At 50.9% G+C, this 14,151-nt stretch overlaps 1 protein-coding gene across 1 annotated transcript; it reads left to right on the top strand.

Moving 5' to 3' along the window:
* The first annotated feature begins 1,090 nt into the window (after positions 1 to 1,090).
* Positions 1,091 to 13,650, top strand: LOC140369122 (multiple inositol polyphosphate phosphatase 1-like). The gene is made up of 7 exons (XM_072456371.1): positions 1,091 to 1,562; positions 1,944 to 2,213; positions 2,277 to 2,471; positions 7,173 to 7,270; positions 7,928 to 8,058; positions 11,180 to 11,313; positions 13,245 to 13,650. The coding sequence occupies exons 1-7, from the start codon at positions 1,097 to 1,099 to the stop codon at positions 13,490 to 13,492; spliced, it is 1,542 nt and encodes a 513-aa protein (XP_072312472.1). The 5' UTR covers positions 1,091 to 1,096; the 3' UTR covers positions 13,493 to 13,650.
* Positions 13,651 to 14,151: the final 501 nt, after the last annotated feature.

The raw sequence follows: 14,151 nt of genomic DNA, 5'->3' as shown, positions 1-14,151 counted from the left end.
AAAATTATTACAACATAGAAAATATTTCAACTTCAAAGTGTATTATAATAATAATGTTAATATCATGAAGTCAGATAACATGATGATAACAGAAAGAATGTGTCTGAACTCAGTGTGAGGGGCCCCTGAACTCACAGTGTGAGCGGCCCCTGAACTCAGTGTGAGCGGCCCCTGAACTCTCAGTGGGAGGGGCCCCTGAACGCACAGTGTGAGTGTGAGCGGCCCCTGAACTCGCAGTGGGAGGGGCCCCTGAACTCACAGTGTGAGGGGCCCCTGAACGCACAGTGTGAGTGTGAGCGGCCCCTGAACTCAGTGTGAGGGGCCCCTGAACGCACAGTGTGAGTGTGAGCGGCCCCTGAACTCACAGTGTGAGCGGCCCCTGAACTCGCAGTGTGAGCGGCCCCTGAACTCAGTGTGAGCGGCCCCTGAACTCTCAGTGGGAGGGGCCCCTGAACGCACAGTGTGAGTGTGAGCGGCCCCTGAACTCGCAGTGGGAGGGGCCCCTGAACTCACAGTGTGAGGGGCCCCTGAACGCACAGTGTGAGTGTGAGCGGCCCCTGAACTCAGTGTGAGGGGCCCCTGAACGCACAGTGTGAGTGTGAGCGGCCCCTGAACTCAGTGTGAGCGGCCCCTGAACTCACAGTGTGAGGGGCCCCTGAACGCACAGTGTGAGGGGCCCCTGGTCCTTGTCTTTGACTCTAAAAATCTGAGTTTTGTGGAAAATTAGAAATATGTAGTGAATAAAGAAATATTGTAAATCAGATGTGACACTTAAATAAAGAATATTTTACAATTTATGTGTTTTAACTGTTCCACCAGGTACTACTACTACTACTACTACTACTACTACTAGTACTAGTAGTACTACTAGTACTACTACTTTACACGATTAAATGATTGTAAATCAGTAGTATCAGTAGTAGTACTAGTACTACTACTGATACTACTGATTTACAATCATTTAATCGTGTTATTACTCGTGTGGCTTTATCTGTGGAACTGTCCGCGTCATCACTTTGTGACCGCGCGGGGGCAGCACAGAGCCACAGTCAAGAGCAGAAGAAGAAGAAGAACCCGGAAAAACAAACACATCGTGATGGCGGCGGAGACCGAGACCGGGCTGTTCCGTGCGCCTCTGCTCCGGGCCATTCTCCCCGGACACAGGCTCCTCCGGGCGGGCACGGGCTGCGGAGCAGCTCCCGGTGTGTCCTCTCTGTCTCTCCCCGGACACAGGCTCCTCTTCGCCGCGGCGCTGCTGCTTCTCACCGGTCACTGCGGCGGCTCGGTCCCGGACATCGCGATGCATTTCGGGACAAAGACGCGGTACGAGGACGTGGTGAGGCTGGGGCGGAACCTGTCCGTGCCCGGGGCTGAGGGCTGCTCCCCGGTGCACCTGACCGCAGTCATACGTCACGGCACGCGCTTCCCCACCGTAAAGAACGTGCGGCGCATCGCGCGCCTCAGCGCGCTGCTGCGCGACGCGGCGCGAGGACACGCGGCTTCTGCGCGACTCCGAGACATTCAGGACCAATGGGAACAGTGGTACACCGAGGACATGGACGGTATGTGCCGGATGCCCTCCCACCTCAGAGGAAAGACTGTCTGGACCTGCTCTGGACATGGACCAGGTCCAGGTCCATGTTCAGAGGAGTAGAACCTGAGACCTCGCCGTGAGGCTGCGTTTTCAGAACAGATCAAAGTTGAATGAAGTGAATGCAAAATGCAGCACCTTTTCATGTCCAGCAGAGGGCGAGCTCAGTGGTGTAGTGAGTTAAGCGGTCGTCTGAACTGGAGGGTTGCCTTCTTTACATCAGCTCCAGGGTTAGGCGCTGACCCCTGACCCTGGAGCTGAATGTCTAAGACTTTATTCTTTAGACTTACTTTTCTACTTTAAACTCAACTCTTTAAGAACCACAACCTGAAGCTGTGATTGGCTGTTGCAGGTCAGCTGGTGGATAAGGGGCGGACCGACCTGAGTAACCTGGCGATGCGATTGGCCGGCTCGTTTCCCGCTCTTTTGACAGAGGCGGAGCTCCGCGGCGGCAGAATCGACATCAAAACGAGCTCCAAACATCGATGTGTGAGCAGCGCCGAGGCCTTCCAGGACGGACTGCACCAGGTCTGGGCCCGGGCCAGAGAGACCGGGGCCCCAGGGGCCCGAGAGACCGGGACCGAGTCTGGGACCGAGGCGGCGGAACGAGACCAGGACCAGGGTACGAATCCAGACAAACGTTTCACATATCAGACCCCGTCTCAGACCCCGTCTCTCATCTCAGATCTGGAGTACGTTCATGAAGTCGATGATGCTTTGCTGCGGTCCTTCGAGCGTTGCCGTGGTTACGTGGAGGGGGTGGAGACAAATGCCACTGCGACTGAGGAGGTGGAGCGCTTTAAACAGGGGGCGGAGCTTCGAGGAGTCCGAACCCGAGTCTCAGAAAAACTGGGACTGGCCCCGGATCTGCTGAGTCCAGGTTTGAACCACAAACTCACACTTATATTTAAAATATGTATTTTAAGTTCAGTCTGAGGTCTTCCCCGGGGCCTCTTCCCGGTGGGACATGCCTGAAACACCTCTGAGGGAGGCGCCCAGGAGGCTCCGGAACAGATGCCCGAGCCACCTCAGAGGAGCAGCGGCTCTACTCCGAGCTCCCCCCGTTTGGCCGAGCTCCTCACCTTATCTCTAAGGGAGCGCCCAGCCACACGCCGGAGGAAAACTCATTTCGACCACTTATATCCGCGATCTTGTTCTTTCGGTCACTACCCAAAGCTCATGACCATAGGTGAGGTCAGAACGTAGACCGACCGGTAAATAGAGAGCTTTGTCTTTGGACTCAGCTCCCTCTTTACCACTGCAGCCGCTGCACCGATCCAACTGTCGATCTCACGCTCCATCCTTCACTCACTCGTGAACAAGACCCCGAGATACTTGAACTCCTCCACTTGGGGCAAGGACCCCCCACCCACCTGAAGAGGGCAAGCCACCTTTTTCCGGTCGAGAACCATGACCTCGGATTTGGAGCTGATTCTCATCCCAGCCGCTTCACACTCGGCTGCAAACCGTCCCAGTGCATGTTGCAGGTCCGGGTTTGATGGAGCCATCAGGACAACATCGTCTGCAAACAGCAGAGATGAGATCCTGTGGTCCCCAAACCGGACACCCTCTGACCCCTGACCACACCCTCTGACCCCTGACCACACCCTCCGACCCCTGACCACACCCTCCGACCCCTGACTGCGCCTAGAAATTCTGTCCATAAAAATTATGAACAGAACCGGTGACAAAGGGCAGCCCTGGCGGAGTCCAACATGCACTGGGAACAGGTCTGACTTACTGCCGGCAATGAACACAGCTCCTGCTCCGGTCATACAGGGACCGGACAGCCCTGAGCAAAGGGCCCCGGACCCCGTACTCCCGGAGCACCCCCCAAAGGACACGGTCGAAAGCCTTCTCCAGATCCACAAAGCACATGTGGACTGGTTGGGCAAACTCCCATGAACCCTCGAGCACCCGATGGAGGGTATAGAGCTGGTCCAGTGTTCCACGACCGGGACGAAAACCACTCTGCTCCTCCTGAATCCGAGGTTCGACTATCGGTCGGATTCTCCTCTCCAGTACCTTGGAATAGACCTTACCCGGGAGGCTGAGGAGTGTGATCCCTCTGTAGTTGGAACACACCCTCCGGTCCCCCTTCTTGAACAGAGGAACCACCACCCCGGTCTGCCAGTCCAGAGGCACGGTCCCCGACCGCCACGCGATGTTGCAGAGACGTGTCAACCAAGACAGTCCTACAACATCCAGATACTTTAGGTACTCAGGGCGGATCTCATCCACCCCCGGAGCCACCGAGGAGTTTGCGAACAACCTCAGTGACTTCAGCTTGGGTGATGGATGAGCCAGCCTCCGAGTCCCCGGTCTCTACTTCCTCTTCGGAAGATGTGACTGAGGGATTAAGGAGATCCTCAAAGTATTCCTTCCACCGTCCGACGACATCCCCAGTCGAGGTCAGCAGGCCTCCACCCGCACCGTAAACGGTGTTGGTGAGGCACTGCTTCCCCCTCCTGAGGCGCCGGACGGTTTGCCAGAATTTCTTTGGTGCCGACCGATAGTCCTCCTCCATGGCCTCCCCGAACTCCTCCCAGGCCCGGGTTTTTGCCTTTGCGACAGCACGAGCCGCGGCTCGCTTGGCCTGCCGATACCTGTCGATGACCTCCTGAGACCTACAAGCCAGAGTGGCCTGATAGGCCTCCTTCTTCAGTCTGACGGCATCCCTTACTTCCGGTGTCCACCACCGGGTTCGGGTGTTGCCGCCACGACAGGCACCGGAGACCTTGCGACCACAACTCCGAGCAGCCGCATCAACAATGGAGGCGGAGAACATGGTCCACTCGGACTCAATGTCCCCAACCTCCCCCGGGACATGGGAGAAGCTCTCCCGGAGGTGCAAGTTGAATACCCTACTGACAGAGGGCTCCACAAGACGTTCCCAACAGACCCTCACAATGCGCTTGGGTCTGCCAAGTCTGTCCGGCTTCCTCCTCCGCCAGCGGCTCCAACTCACCACCAGGTGGTGATCGGTTGACAACTCTGCCCCTCTCTTCACCCGAGTGTCCAAGACACGCGGCCGGAGGTCAGATGACACGACAACAAAGTCGATCATTGACCTCCGACCTAGGGTGTCCTGGTGCCATGTGCACTGATGGACACCCTCGTGCTTGAACATGGTGTTCGTTATGGACAAACCGTGGCTAGCACAGAAGACCAATAACTGAACACCACTCAGGTTCAGATCGGGGAAGCCGTTCTTCCCGATCACCCCTCACCAGCCCGCCGCCTCTCCCCGCGGGCAACACCAGAGAAGTGGAGCGTCCAGCCCCTCTCGAGGAGATGGGTTCCAGAGCCCAAACTGTGCTGGAGGTGAGGCCGACTATATCTAGTCGGTATCGCTCAACCTCCCGCACAAGCTCAGGCTCCTCCCCCCAGCGAGGGGACATTCCATGTCCCCAGAGTTAGTCTCTGTGTCTGGAGATCTGGTCGCCGAGGCCCCTGCCGTCGACTGCCGCCCAGATCTCTCTGCACCGGCCCCTTATGGATCCTCCTGCGGGTGGTGGGCCCACGGGAGGGCGGCCCCACGTCGCTCCTTCGGGCTGTGCCCGGCCGGGCCCCGTGGGCTAAGGCCCGGCCGGGCCCCGTGGGGTAAGACCCGGCCACCAGGCGCTCGCCATCGAGCACCCATCACAGGCCTGGCTCCAGGATGGGGCCCCGGTGACGCCGATCCGGGCGACGTAAATGGCCTTGTTCTTTTACTCATCATAGGGGGCTTCTGAACCGATCTTTGTCTGACCCGTCACTTAGGACCTGTTTGCCTCTAGAGACTCGACCAGGGGCTTGAAGCCCCCGACAACATGGCTCCTGGGATCATTCGGGCGCTCAAACCCCTCCACCACGTTAAGGTGTCGGTTCAAGGAGGAGATATATGATATGATGTGACGTCACGTCACGTCACGTCACTGCATCCAACAGATCAGTGTGTGGAGCAAAACAACTTTCTCCAGCTGAACTCAGACAAGACTGAAATCATCGTCTTTGTCACAGAAACAAAGAGAAAGTGTTAGCGTCACCTCCAGAGTCTCGCTCTAAAACCTACAAACCAAGTTATAAATCTGGGGCAATAATGGACTCAGACTTGAAATTTAACACATCAAATCAATAACATCAACAGCTTTTTACATCTAAAAAACATTGACAAAATCAAAAGTATAGTGTCAAAACCAGATTTAGAGAGACTTATCCACGCGTTTGTCTCCAGTAGATTAGACTACTGTAACGGCCGCTCACTGGCCTCTCCAAACGAGCTGTAAAACAGCTGCAGTACATCCAGAACGCTGCTGCTCGGGTCCTGACTTGAACCAGGAAGTATGATCACATTAGTCCTGTTCTCAGGTCTCTGCACTGCCCCCTGTGGCTCAGAGAAGAGACTTTAAAGCAGCTCTGCTTGTGTCTCTCCATGGCCTAGCACCAAAGTACATCTCAGACATGTTAGTGCCATATGAACCATCTCGGACTCTGAGGACCTCAGGGAGCGGCCTCCTGCTGGTGCCAGAGTCAGGACTAAACATGGACCGGCCTCCTGCTGGTGCCAGAGTCAGGACTAAACATGGAGCGGCCTCCTGCTGGTGCCAGAGTCAGGACTAAACATGGAGCGGCCTCCTGCTGGTGCCAGAGTCAGGACTAAACATGGACCGGCCTCCTGCTGGTGCCAGAGTCAGGACTAAACATGGAGCGGCCTCCTGCTGGTGCCAGAGTCAGGACTAAACATGGAGCGGCCTCCTGCTGGTGCCAGAGTCAGGACAAAACATGGGGAATCTGTGTTTCAGTTTTATGCAGCTAAAATCTGGAACATTCTTCCTGAAGATGTGAGACAGGTTCTACTCTGACAATGTTCAAATCTAAGCTAAAAAACAGTTTTGTTTCGCTGTGTTTGACTGAAAGGATTTTTTCTTTGCACTCTTCTCTTTTGTTTGTGATTTTATTCGTTTAGAAAATCAGTTGGATTGATAATTTTTAATTTAGTTAATTTTATTGTATTTCTGTTTCTGTCATTTCTTTGTGATTTGAATGCATTTTTCCTGCTGTGAAGCACTTTGAATTGCCTTGTGTATGAAATGTGCCACACAAATAAACTTGCCTTGCCTATATTATATTATATTATATATATATATATATATATATATATATTACCAGTGTCTAAAAAAAAAGACTCCAACAATTCCAGAATCATCCAGTGGTAAGTCCACATTTTTATAAGAAAAACAGCAACTTTCAGCCTAAACCAGTGACTCTGTCGTGCACAAAACGGTCTAAAATCCAGAAAGACCTGGAACAAACTCGATGCAAAGTCTAAACGACACAAAGATAATGTCAAGTTAAAGTCCCTAAAATACAGCTTAAAAACAGAGTTTTACCAGAGGCTGAAGTAAAGAATCTGTGTCAAACGTCAAGGTCACGACAGGTCTGTCCTGATTAGAGACGTCACGTCACGTGACGATCAACACATTCTTTTCCCAGCGCCGCGGCCTCTGGATGACATCAGGAGTAAAACAGCTCGTGGACTTTAAAAGAACTTTTCTGAAGTTTAAATTTGAGCCTTTTTTGTCCTCTGGTGTTGCCGTAGACCTGGTGGAGGCGGCGTTCTTCATCTGCTCCTATGAACTGGCCGTAAAGTCCCTGGACTCGCCCTTTTGTCGACTCTTCACGAAGGAGGACGCCATGGTAACGCCCGCTTTAGATTAAGACCTGGTTTAGTCCTGGTTTAGACCTGGTTTAGTCCTGGTTTAGACCTGGTTTAGTCCTGGTTTAGTCCTGGTTTAGACCTGGGTTAGTCCTGGTTTAGTCCTGGATTAGTCCTGGTTTAGACCTGGTTTAGTCCTGGTTTAGACCTGGTTTAGACCTGGTTTAGTCCTGGTTTAGACCTGGTTTAGTCCTGGTTTAGTCCTGGTTTAGTCCTGGTTTAGTCCTGGTTTAGACCTGGTTTAGACCTGGTTTAGTCCTGGTTTAGTCCTGGTTTAGACCTGGTTTAGTCCTGGTTTAGTCCTGGTTTAGTCTTGGTTTAGACCTGGTTTAGACCTGGTTTAGTCCTGGTTTAGTCCTGGTTTAGACCTGGTTTAGTCCTGGTTTAGACCTGGTTTAGTCCTGGTTTAGTCCTGGTTTAGACCTGGTTTAGTCCTGGTTTAGACCTGGTTTAGACCTGGTTTAGTCCTGGTTTAGACCTGGTTTAGACCTGGTTTAGTCCTGGTTTAGTCCTGGTTTAGTCCTGGATTAGTCCTGGTTTAGGGTACTTTTACTCAAGTTCTGGAGTACAAAGGCAACCTGAAGGCTCTGCAGTAGTAGTAGTAGTATTTGACAGTAGTATGTGTGTACTTCCGGCAGGTTCTGGAGTACAAAGGCGACCTGAAGCAGTACTGGAAACGCGCTCATGGTCACACCATCAATGGACTGTCCAGTTGTCCTCTATTTCACCACATCTTCAGGACCCTGGACAAGGCTGGACGCCCCAGAAGGTAAGTGTAGGTGTAGTAGTTGTAGTAGGTGTAGTTGTATGTAGGTGTAGTAGTTGTAGGGTTAGTTGGTGTAGTAGTTGTAGGTGTAGTAGGTGTAGTTGTAGTAGGTGTAGTTTGTGTAGTAGTTGTAGCAGTTGTAGTAGGTGTAGTTGTAGATGTTGTAGGTGTAGTTGTAGGTGTTGTAGGTGTAGTTGTAGATGTTGTAGGTGTAGTAGTTGTAGGTGGTGTAGTTGTAGGTGTAGTAGTTGTAGGTGTAGTTGTATTCGGTGTAATTGTAGTAGGTGTAGTTGTAGGTGTAGTAGTATGTAGGTGTAGTAGTTGTAGGTGTAGTAGGTGTAGGTGTAGTAGTTGTAGGTGTATTAGTTGTAGTAGGTGTAGGTGTAGTAGTTGTAGGTGTATTAGTTGTAGGTGTAGTTGGTGTACGTGTAGTAGTTGTAGGTGTAGTAGGTGTAGTTGTATGTAGGTGTAGTAGGTGTAGTTGGTGTAGTAGTTGTAGGTGTAGTTGTATGTAGGTGTAGTAGGTGTAGTTGTAGTTGTATGTAGTAGTTGTAGGTGTAGTGGGTGTAGTAGTTGTAGTTGTATGTAGTAGTTGTAGGTGTAGTGGGTGTAGTAGGTGTAGTTGTAGTAGGTATAGTTGTTTGTGTAGTAGTTGTAGCAGTTGTAGTAGGTGTAGTTGTAGGTGTTGTAGGTGTAGTTGTAGGTGTTGTAGGTGTAGTTGTAGATGTTGTAGGTGTAGTAGTTGTAGGTGGTGTAGTTGTAGGTGTAGTAGGTGTAGTTGTAGTAGGTGTAGTAGTTGTAGGTGTAGTTATAGTAGGTGTAGTTATAGTAGGTGTAGTAGGTGTAGTAGTTTTAGGTGTAGTTATAGTAGGTGTAGTAGGTGTAGTTGTTGTAGGTGTTGTAGTTGTAGGTGTAGTAGGTGTAGTAGTTGTAGGTGTAGTAGTTGTAGCTGTAGTAGTTGTAGATGTAGTAGTTGTAGATGTAGTAGTTGTAGGTGTTGTAGTTGTTGTAGGTGTAGGTGTTGTAGGTGTAGTAGTTGTAGGTGTAGGTGTTGTAGGTGTTGTAGGTGTAGTAGTAGTAGGTGTTGTAGTTGTAGGTGTTGTAGTTGTAGGTGTTGTAGGTGTAGTAGTTGTAGGTGTTATAGTTGTAGGTGTAGTAGTTGTAGGTGTTGTAGTTGTAGTAGTTGTAGGTGTTGTAGTTGTAGGTGTTGTAGTTGTAGTAGTAGGTGTTGTAGTTGTAGGTGTTGTAGTTGTAGGTGTTGAAGGTGTAGTAGTTGTAGGTGTTGTAGTTGTAGGTGTTGTAGTTGTAAGTGTTGTAGGTGTAGTAGTTGTAGGTGCTGTAGTTGTAGGTGTTGTAGGTGTTGTAGTTGTAGGTGTTGTAGTTGTAGGTGTTGTAGGTGTTGTAGTTGTAGGTGTAGTAGTTGTAGGTGTTGTAGGTGTTGTAGTTGTAGGTGTTGTAGTTGTAGGTGTTGTAGTTGTAGGTGTAGTAGTTGTAGGTGTTGTAGTTGTAGGTGTTGTAGTTGTAGGTGTTGTAGTTGTAGGTGTTGTAGTCGTTGTAGGTGTTGTAGGTGTAGTAGTAGTAGGTGTTGTAGTTGTAGGTGTAATAGTTGTAGGTGTTGTAGTTGTAGGTGTTGTAGTTGTAGGTGTTGTAGTTGTAGGTGTTGTAGGTGTTGTAGTTGTAGGTGTAGTAGTTGTAGGTGTAGTAGTTGTAGGTGTTGTAGTTGTAGGTGTTGTAGTTGCAGGTGTTGTAGTTGTAGGTGTTGTAGTTGTAGGTGTTGTAGTTGTAGGTGTTGTAGTTGTAGGTGTTGTAGTTGTAGGTGTTGTAGGTGTTGTAGTTGTAGGTGTTGGTGTTGTAGGTGTTGTAGTTGTAGGTGTTGTAGTTGTAGGTGTTGTAGGTGTTGTAGTTGTAGGTGTTGTAGTTGTAGGTGTTGTAGTTGTAGGTGTTGTAGGTGTTGTAGGTGTTGTAGTTGTAGGTGTAGTAGTTGTAGGTGTTGTAGTTGTAGGTGTTGTAGGTGTTGTAGTTGTAGGTGTTGTAGTTGTAGGTGTTGTAGTTGTAGGTGTTGTAGGTGTTGTAGTTGTAGGTGTTGTAGTTGTAGGTGTTGTAGGTGTTGTAGTTGTAGGTGTTGTAGTTGTTGTAGTTGTAGGTGTTGTAGTTGTAGGTGTTGTAGGTGTTGTAGTTGTAGGTGTTGTAGGTGTTGTAGTTGTAGGTGTTGTAGTTGTTGTAGTTGTAGGTGTTGTAGTTGTTGTAGTTGTAGGTGTTGTAGTTGTAGGTGTTGTAGTTGTAGGTGTTGTAGGTGTTGTAGTTGTAGGTGTTGTAGTTGTAGGTGTTGTAGTTGTTGTAGTTGTAGGTGGTGTAGTTGTAGGTGTTGTAGGTGTTGTAGTTGTAGGTGTTGTAGTTGTTGTAGTTGTAGGTGTTGTAGTTGTTGTAGTTGTTGTAGTTGTAGGTGTTGTAGTTGTAGGTGTTGTAGTTGTAGGTGTTGTAGTTGTAGGTGTTGTAGTTGTTGTAGTTGTAGGTGTTGTAGTTGTAGGTGTTGTAGGTGTTGTAGTTGTAGGTGTTGTAGTTGTAGGTGTTGTAGTTGTAGGTGTTGTAGTTGTAGGTGTTGTAGTTGTTGTAGTTGTAGGTGTTGTAGTTGTAGGTGTTGTAGTTGTAGGTGTTGTAGTTGTTGTTGTTGTAGTTGTTGTAGTTGTAGGTGTTGTAGGTGTTGTAGGTGTTGTAGGTGTTGTAGTTGTAGGTGTTGTAGTTTTAGGTGTTGTAGTTGTAGGTGTTGTAGTTGTTGTAGTTGTAGGTGTTGTAGGTGTTGTAGTTGTTGTAGTTGTAGGTGTTGTAGGTGTTGTAGTTGTTGTTGTTGTAGGTGTTGTAGTTGTTGTAGGTGTTGTAGTTGTAGTTGTAGGTGTTGTAGTTGTTATAGTTGTAGGTGTTGTAGTTGTTGTAGTTGTAGTTGTTGTAGGTGTTGTAGTTGTTGTAGTTGTAGGTGTTGTAGGTGTTGTAGTTGTTGTAGGAGTTGTAGTTGTTGTAGTTGTAGGTGTTGTAGTTGTAGGTGTTGTAGTTGTAGGTGTAAAAACGGCTTCCTTCTAGTTTGGACCTATTTTCTAAATAAACCTGCAAGTCTCTCTCTCTCTCTCAGAGCCACAGACACGCCTCCTGAACCTGCTTCTGTTCTGATTGGTCACGCTGAGACGCTCCTTCCACTCATCGCTCTGTTAGGCCTATATAAGGACAAGACCACGCCCACCGCCACCAACTACCAATCACAGCGAGGTAAGGAACCTGACGACCAATCACAGCAGGGTAATGGTCACTACATGTTCCCATGGCGACCACAGCTCTAGACTTTATTAAAAGATGGAGCTCCACCTTCAGGAGCTCCACCTTCAGGAGCTCCGCCTTCAGACGCAGAGGAGCTCCACCTTCAGGAGCTCCGCCTTCAGACGCAGAGGAGCTCCACCTTCAGGAGCTCCGCCTTCAGACGCAGAGGAGCTCCACCTTCAGGAGCTCCACCTTCAGACGCAGAGGAGCTCCACCTTCAGGAGCTCCACCTTCAGGAGCTCCGCCTTCAGACGCAGAGGAGCTCCACCTTCAGGAGCTCCACCTTCAGGAGCTCCGCCTTCAGACGCAGAGGAGCTCCGCCTTCAAGAGCTCCGCCTTCAGACGCAGAGGAGCTCCACCTTCAGGAGCTCCGCCTTCAGACGCAGAGGAGCTCCACCTTCAGGAGCTCCGCCTTCAGACGCAGAGGAGCTCCACCTTCAGGAGCTCCGCCTTCAGGAGCTCCGCCTTCAGGAGCTCCACCTTCAGACGCAGAGGAGCTCCGCCTTCAAGAGCTCCGCCTTCAGACGCAGACGAGCTCCACCTTCAGGAGCTCCGCCTTCAGGAGCTCCGCCTTCAGACGCAGAGGAGCTCCACCTTCAGGAGCTCCACCTTCAGACGCAGAGGAGCTCCACCTTCAGGAGCTCCGCCTTCAGACGCAGAGGAGCTCCACCTTCAGGAGCTCCACCTTCAGGAGCTCCACCTTCAGACGCAGAGGAGCTCCACCTTCAAGAGCTCCGCCTTCAGACGCAGAGGAGCTCCACCTTCAGGAGCTCCGCCTTCAGGAGCTCCACCTTCAGACGCAGAGGAGCTCCACCTTCAGGAGCTCCGCCTTCAAGAGCTCCGCCTTCAGACGCAGAGGAGCTCCACCTTCAGGAGCTCCGCCTTCAGGAGCTCCGCCTTCAGACGCAGAGGAGCTCCACCTTCAGGAGCTCCACCTTCAGGAGCTCCACCTTCAGACGCAGAGGAGCTCCACCTTCAGGAGCTCCGCCTTCAGACGCAGAGGAGCTCCACCTTCAGGAGCTCCACCTTCAGGAGCTCCACCTTCAGACGCAGAGGAGCTCCACCTTCAGGAGCTCCGCCTTCAGGAGCTCCGCCTTCAGACGCAGAGGAGCTCCACCTTCAGGAGCTCCACCTTCAGGAGCTCCACCTTCAGACGCAGAGGAGCTCCACCTTCAGGAGCTCCACCTTCAGACGCAGAGGAGCTCCACCTTCAGGAGCTCCACCTTCAGGAGCTCCACCTTCAGACGCAGAGGAGCTCCGCCTTCAAGAGCTCCGCCTTCAGACGCAGAGGAGCTCCACCTTCAGGAGCTCCGCCTTCAGACGCAGAGGAGCTCCACCTTCAGGAGCTCCACCTTCAGGAGCTCCACCTTCAGACGCAGAGGAGCTCCACCTTCAGGAGCTCCGCCTTCAGACGCAGAGGAGCTCCACCTTCAGGAGCTCCACCTTCAGTTTTAAGGACGAGGAAGAAGCTGAAGAAGAAGAAATGACGAACGTTTGAAGAGTCTGAGCGAGAGATTCATGAAGTCAATGAAGAAAAAGTGTTTCCATCTTGATTGGGTCAGGGGTCAGGGTTCCTCAGAGTGGGTCAGGGTTCCTCAGAGTGGGTCAGGGTTCCTCAGAGTGGTTGGTGACGTCGCCCCCTGGTGGTGGAGCACGTGCACATCTGCAGCTCAGAGCGTTTATGACACAAACGTCTTTAAGTTTAAACCTTTCACACGTTTAACTCTTTAAAGTGTCACGATTGATCACTGTTATCGTTGTTTTGTTGCGTTTTGTTACTTTTATTCCTTGTGTTTTTGCCAGTTTTTGTCACGTTTTGTGGGTTTTAGTTGTGTTTTTGTGTCATATTTGCTGACTCCGCCCACCTTCTTCTTCTTCTGCAGATCGTGTGTTTCGCTCGTCGCACATGGTCCCGTACGCCGCTAACCTGCTCTTCGTCCTGTACGACTGCCCTCGCGGGCCGCGCCTCAGCCTCCTGGTGAACGAGTCGCCGGTTCCATTCCCGGGTCTGAGCCACGACCTGCCTCTGTACAGAGACGTGAGAGCGGCCTACCGCCACCTGCTGGACGGATGTGACTTCTACAGCGAGTGTGAGGGCCGACGCAGCAGGGCCCCCAACACCGAACTGTGACCTAAACCTGGACTAAACCTGGACTAAACCTGGACTAAACCTGGACTAAACCGGGTCTAAACCAGGACTAAACCTGGACTAAACCTGGACTAAACCGGGTCTAAACCAGGACTAAACCTGGACTAAACCTGGACTAAACCGGGTCTAAACCGGGTCTAAACCAGGACTAAACCAGGACTAAACCGGGTCTGAACCGGGTCTAAACCTGGACTAAACCTGGACTAAACCTGGACTAAACCAGGACTAAACCAGGTCTAAATCAGGTCTAAACCGGGTCTAAACCAGGACTAAACCGGGTCTGAACCGGGTCTAAACCAGGACTAAACCTGGACTAAACCTGGACTAAACCGGGTCTAAACCTGGACTAAACCTGGACTAAACCAGGACTAAACCGGGTCTAAACCAGGACTAAACCTGGACTAAACCTGGACTAAACCGGGTCTAAACCGGGTCTAAACCAGGTCTAAACCAGGACTAAACCGGGTCTGAACCGGGTCTAAACCTGGACTAAACCTGGACTAAACCTGGACTAAACCAGGTCTAAATCAGGTCTAAACCGGGTCTAAACCAGGACTAAACCGGGTCTGAACCGGGTCTAAACCAGGACTAAACCTGGACTAAACCTGGACTAAACCGGGTCTAAACCTGGACTAAACCTG

Source organism: Eucyclogobius newberryi, unplaced genomic scaffold, assembly GCF_026437365.1.
Source record: "Eucyclogobius newberryi isolate DKJ021-1_F unplaced genomic scaffold, fEucNew1.0.hap1 SCAF_20, whole genome shotgun sequence".
In the NCBI taxonomy this organism is placed as follows: Eukaryota; Metazoa; Chordata; class Actinopteri; order Gobiiformes; family Gobiidae; genus Eucyclogobius; species Eucyclogobius newberryi.
The sequence above is the reverse complement of the archived record's forward strand: the minus strand, read 5'-3'. Positions and strand labels throughout refer to the sequence as shown.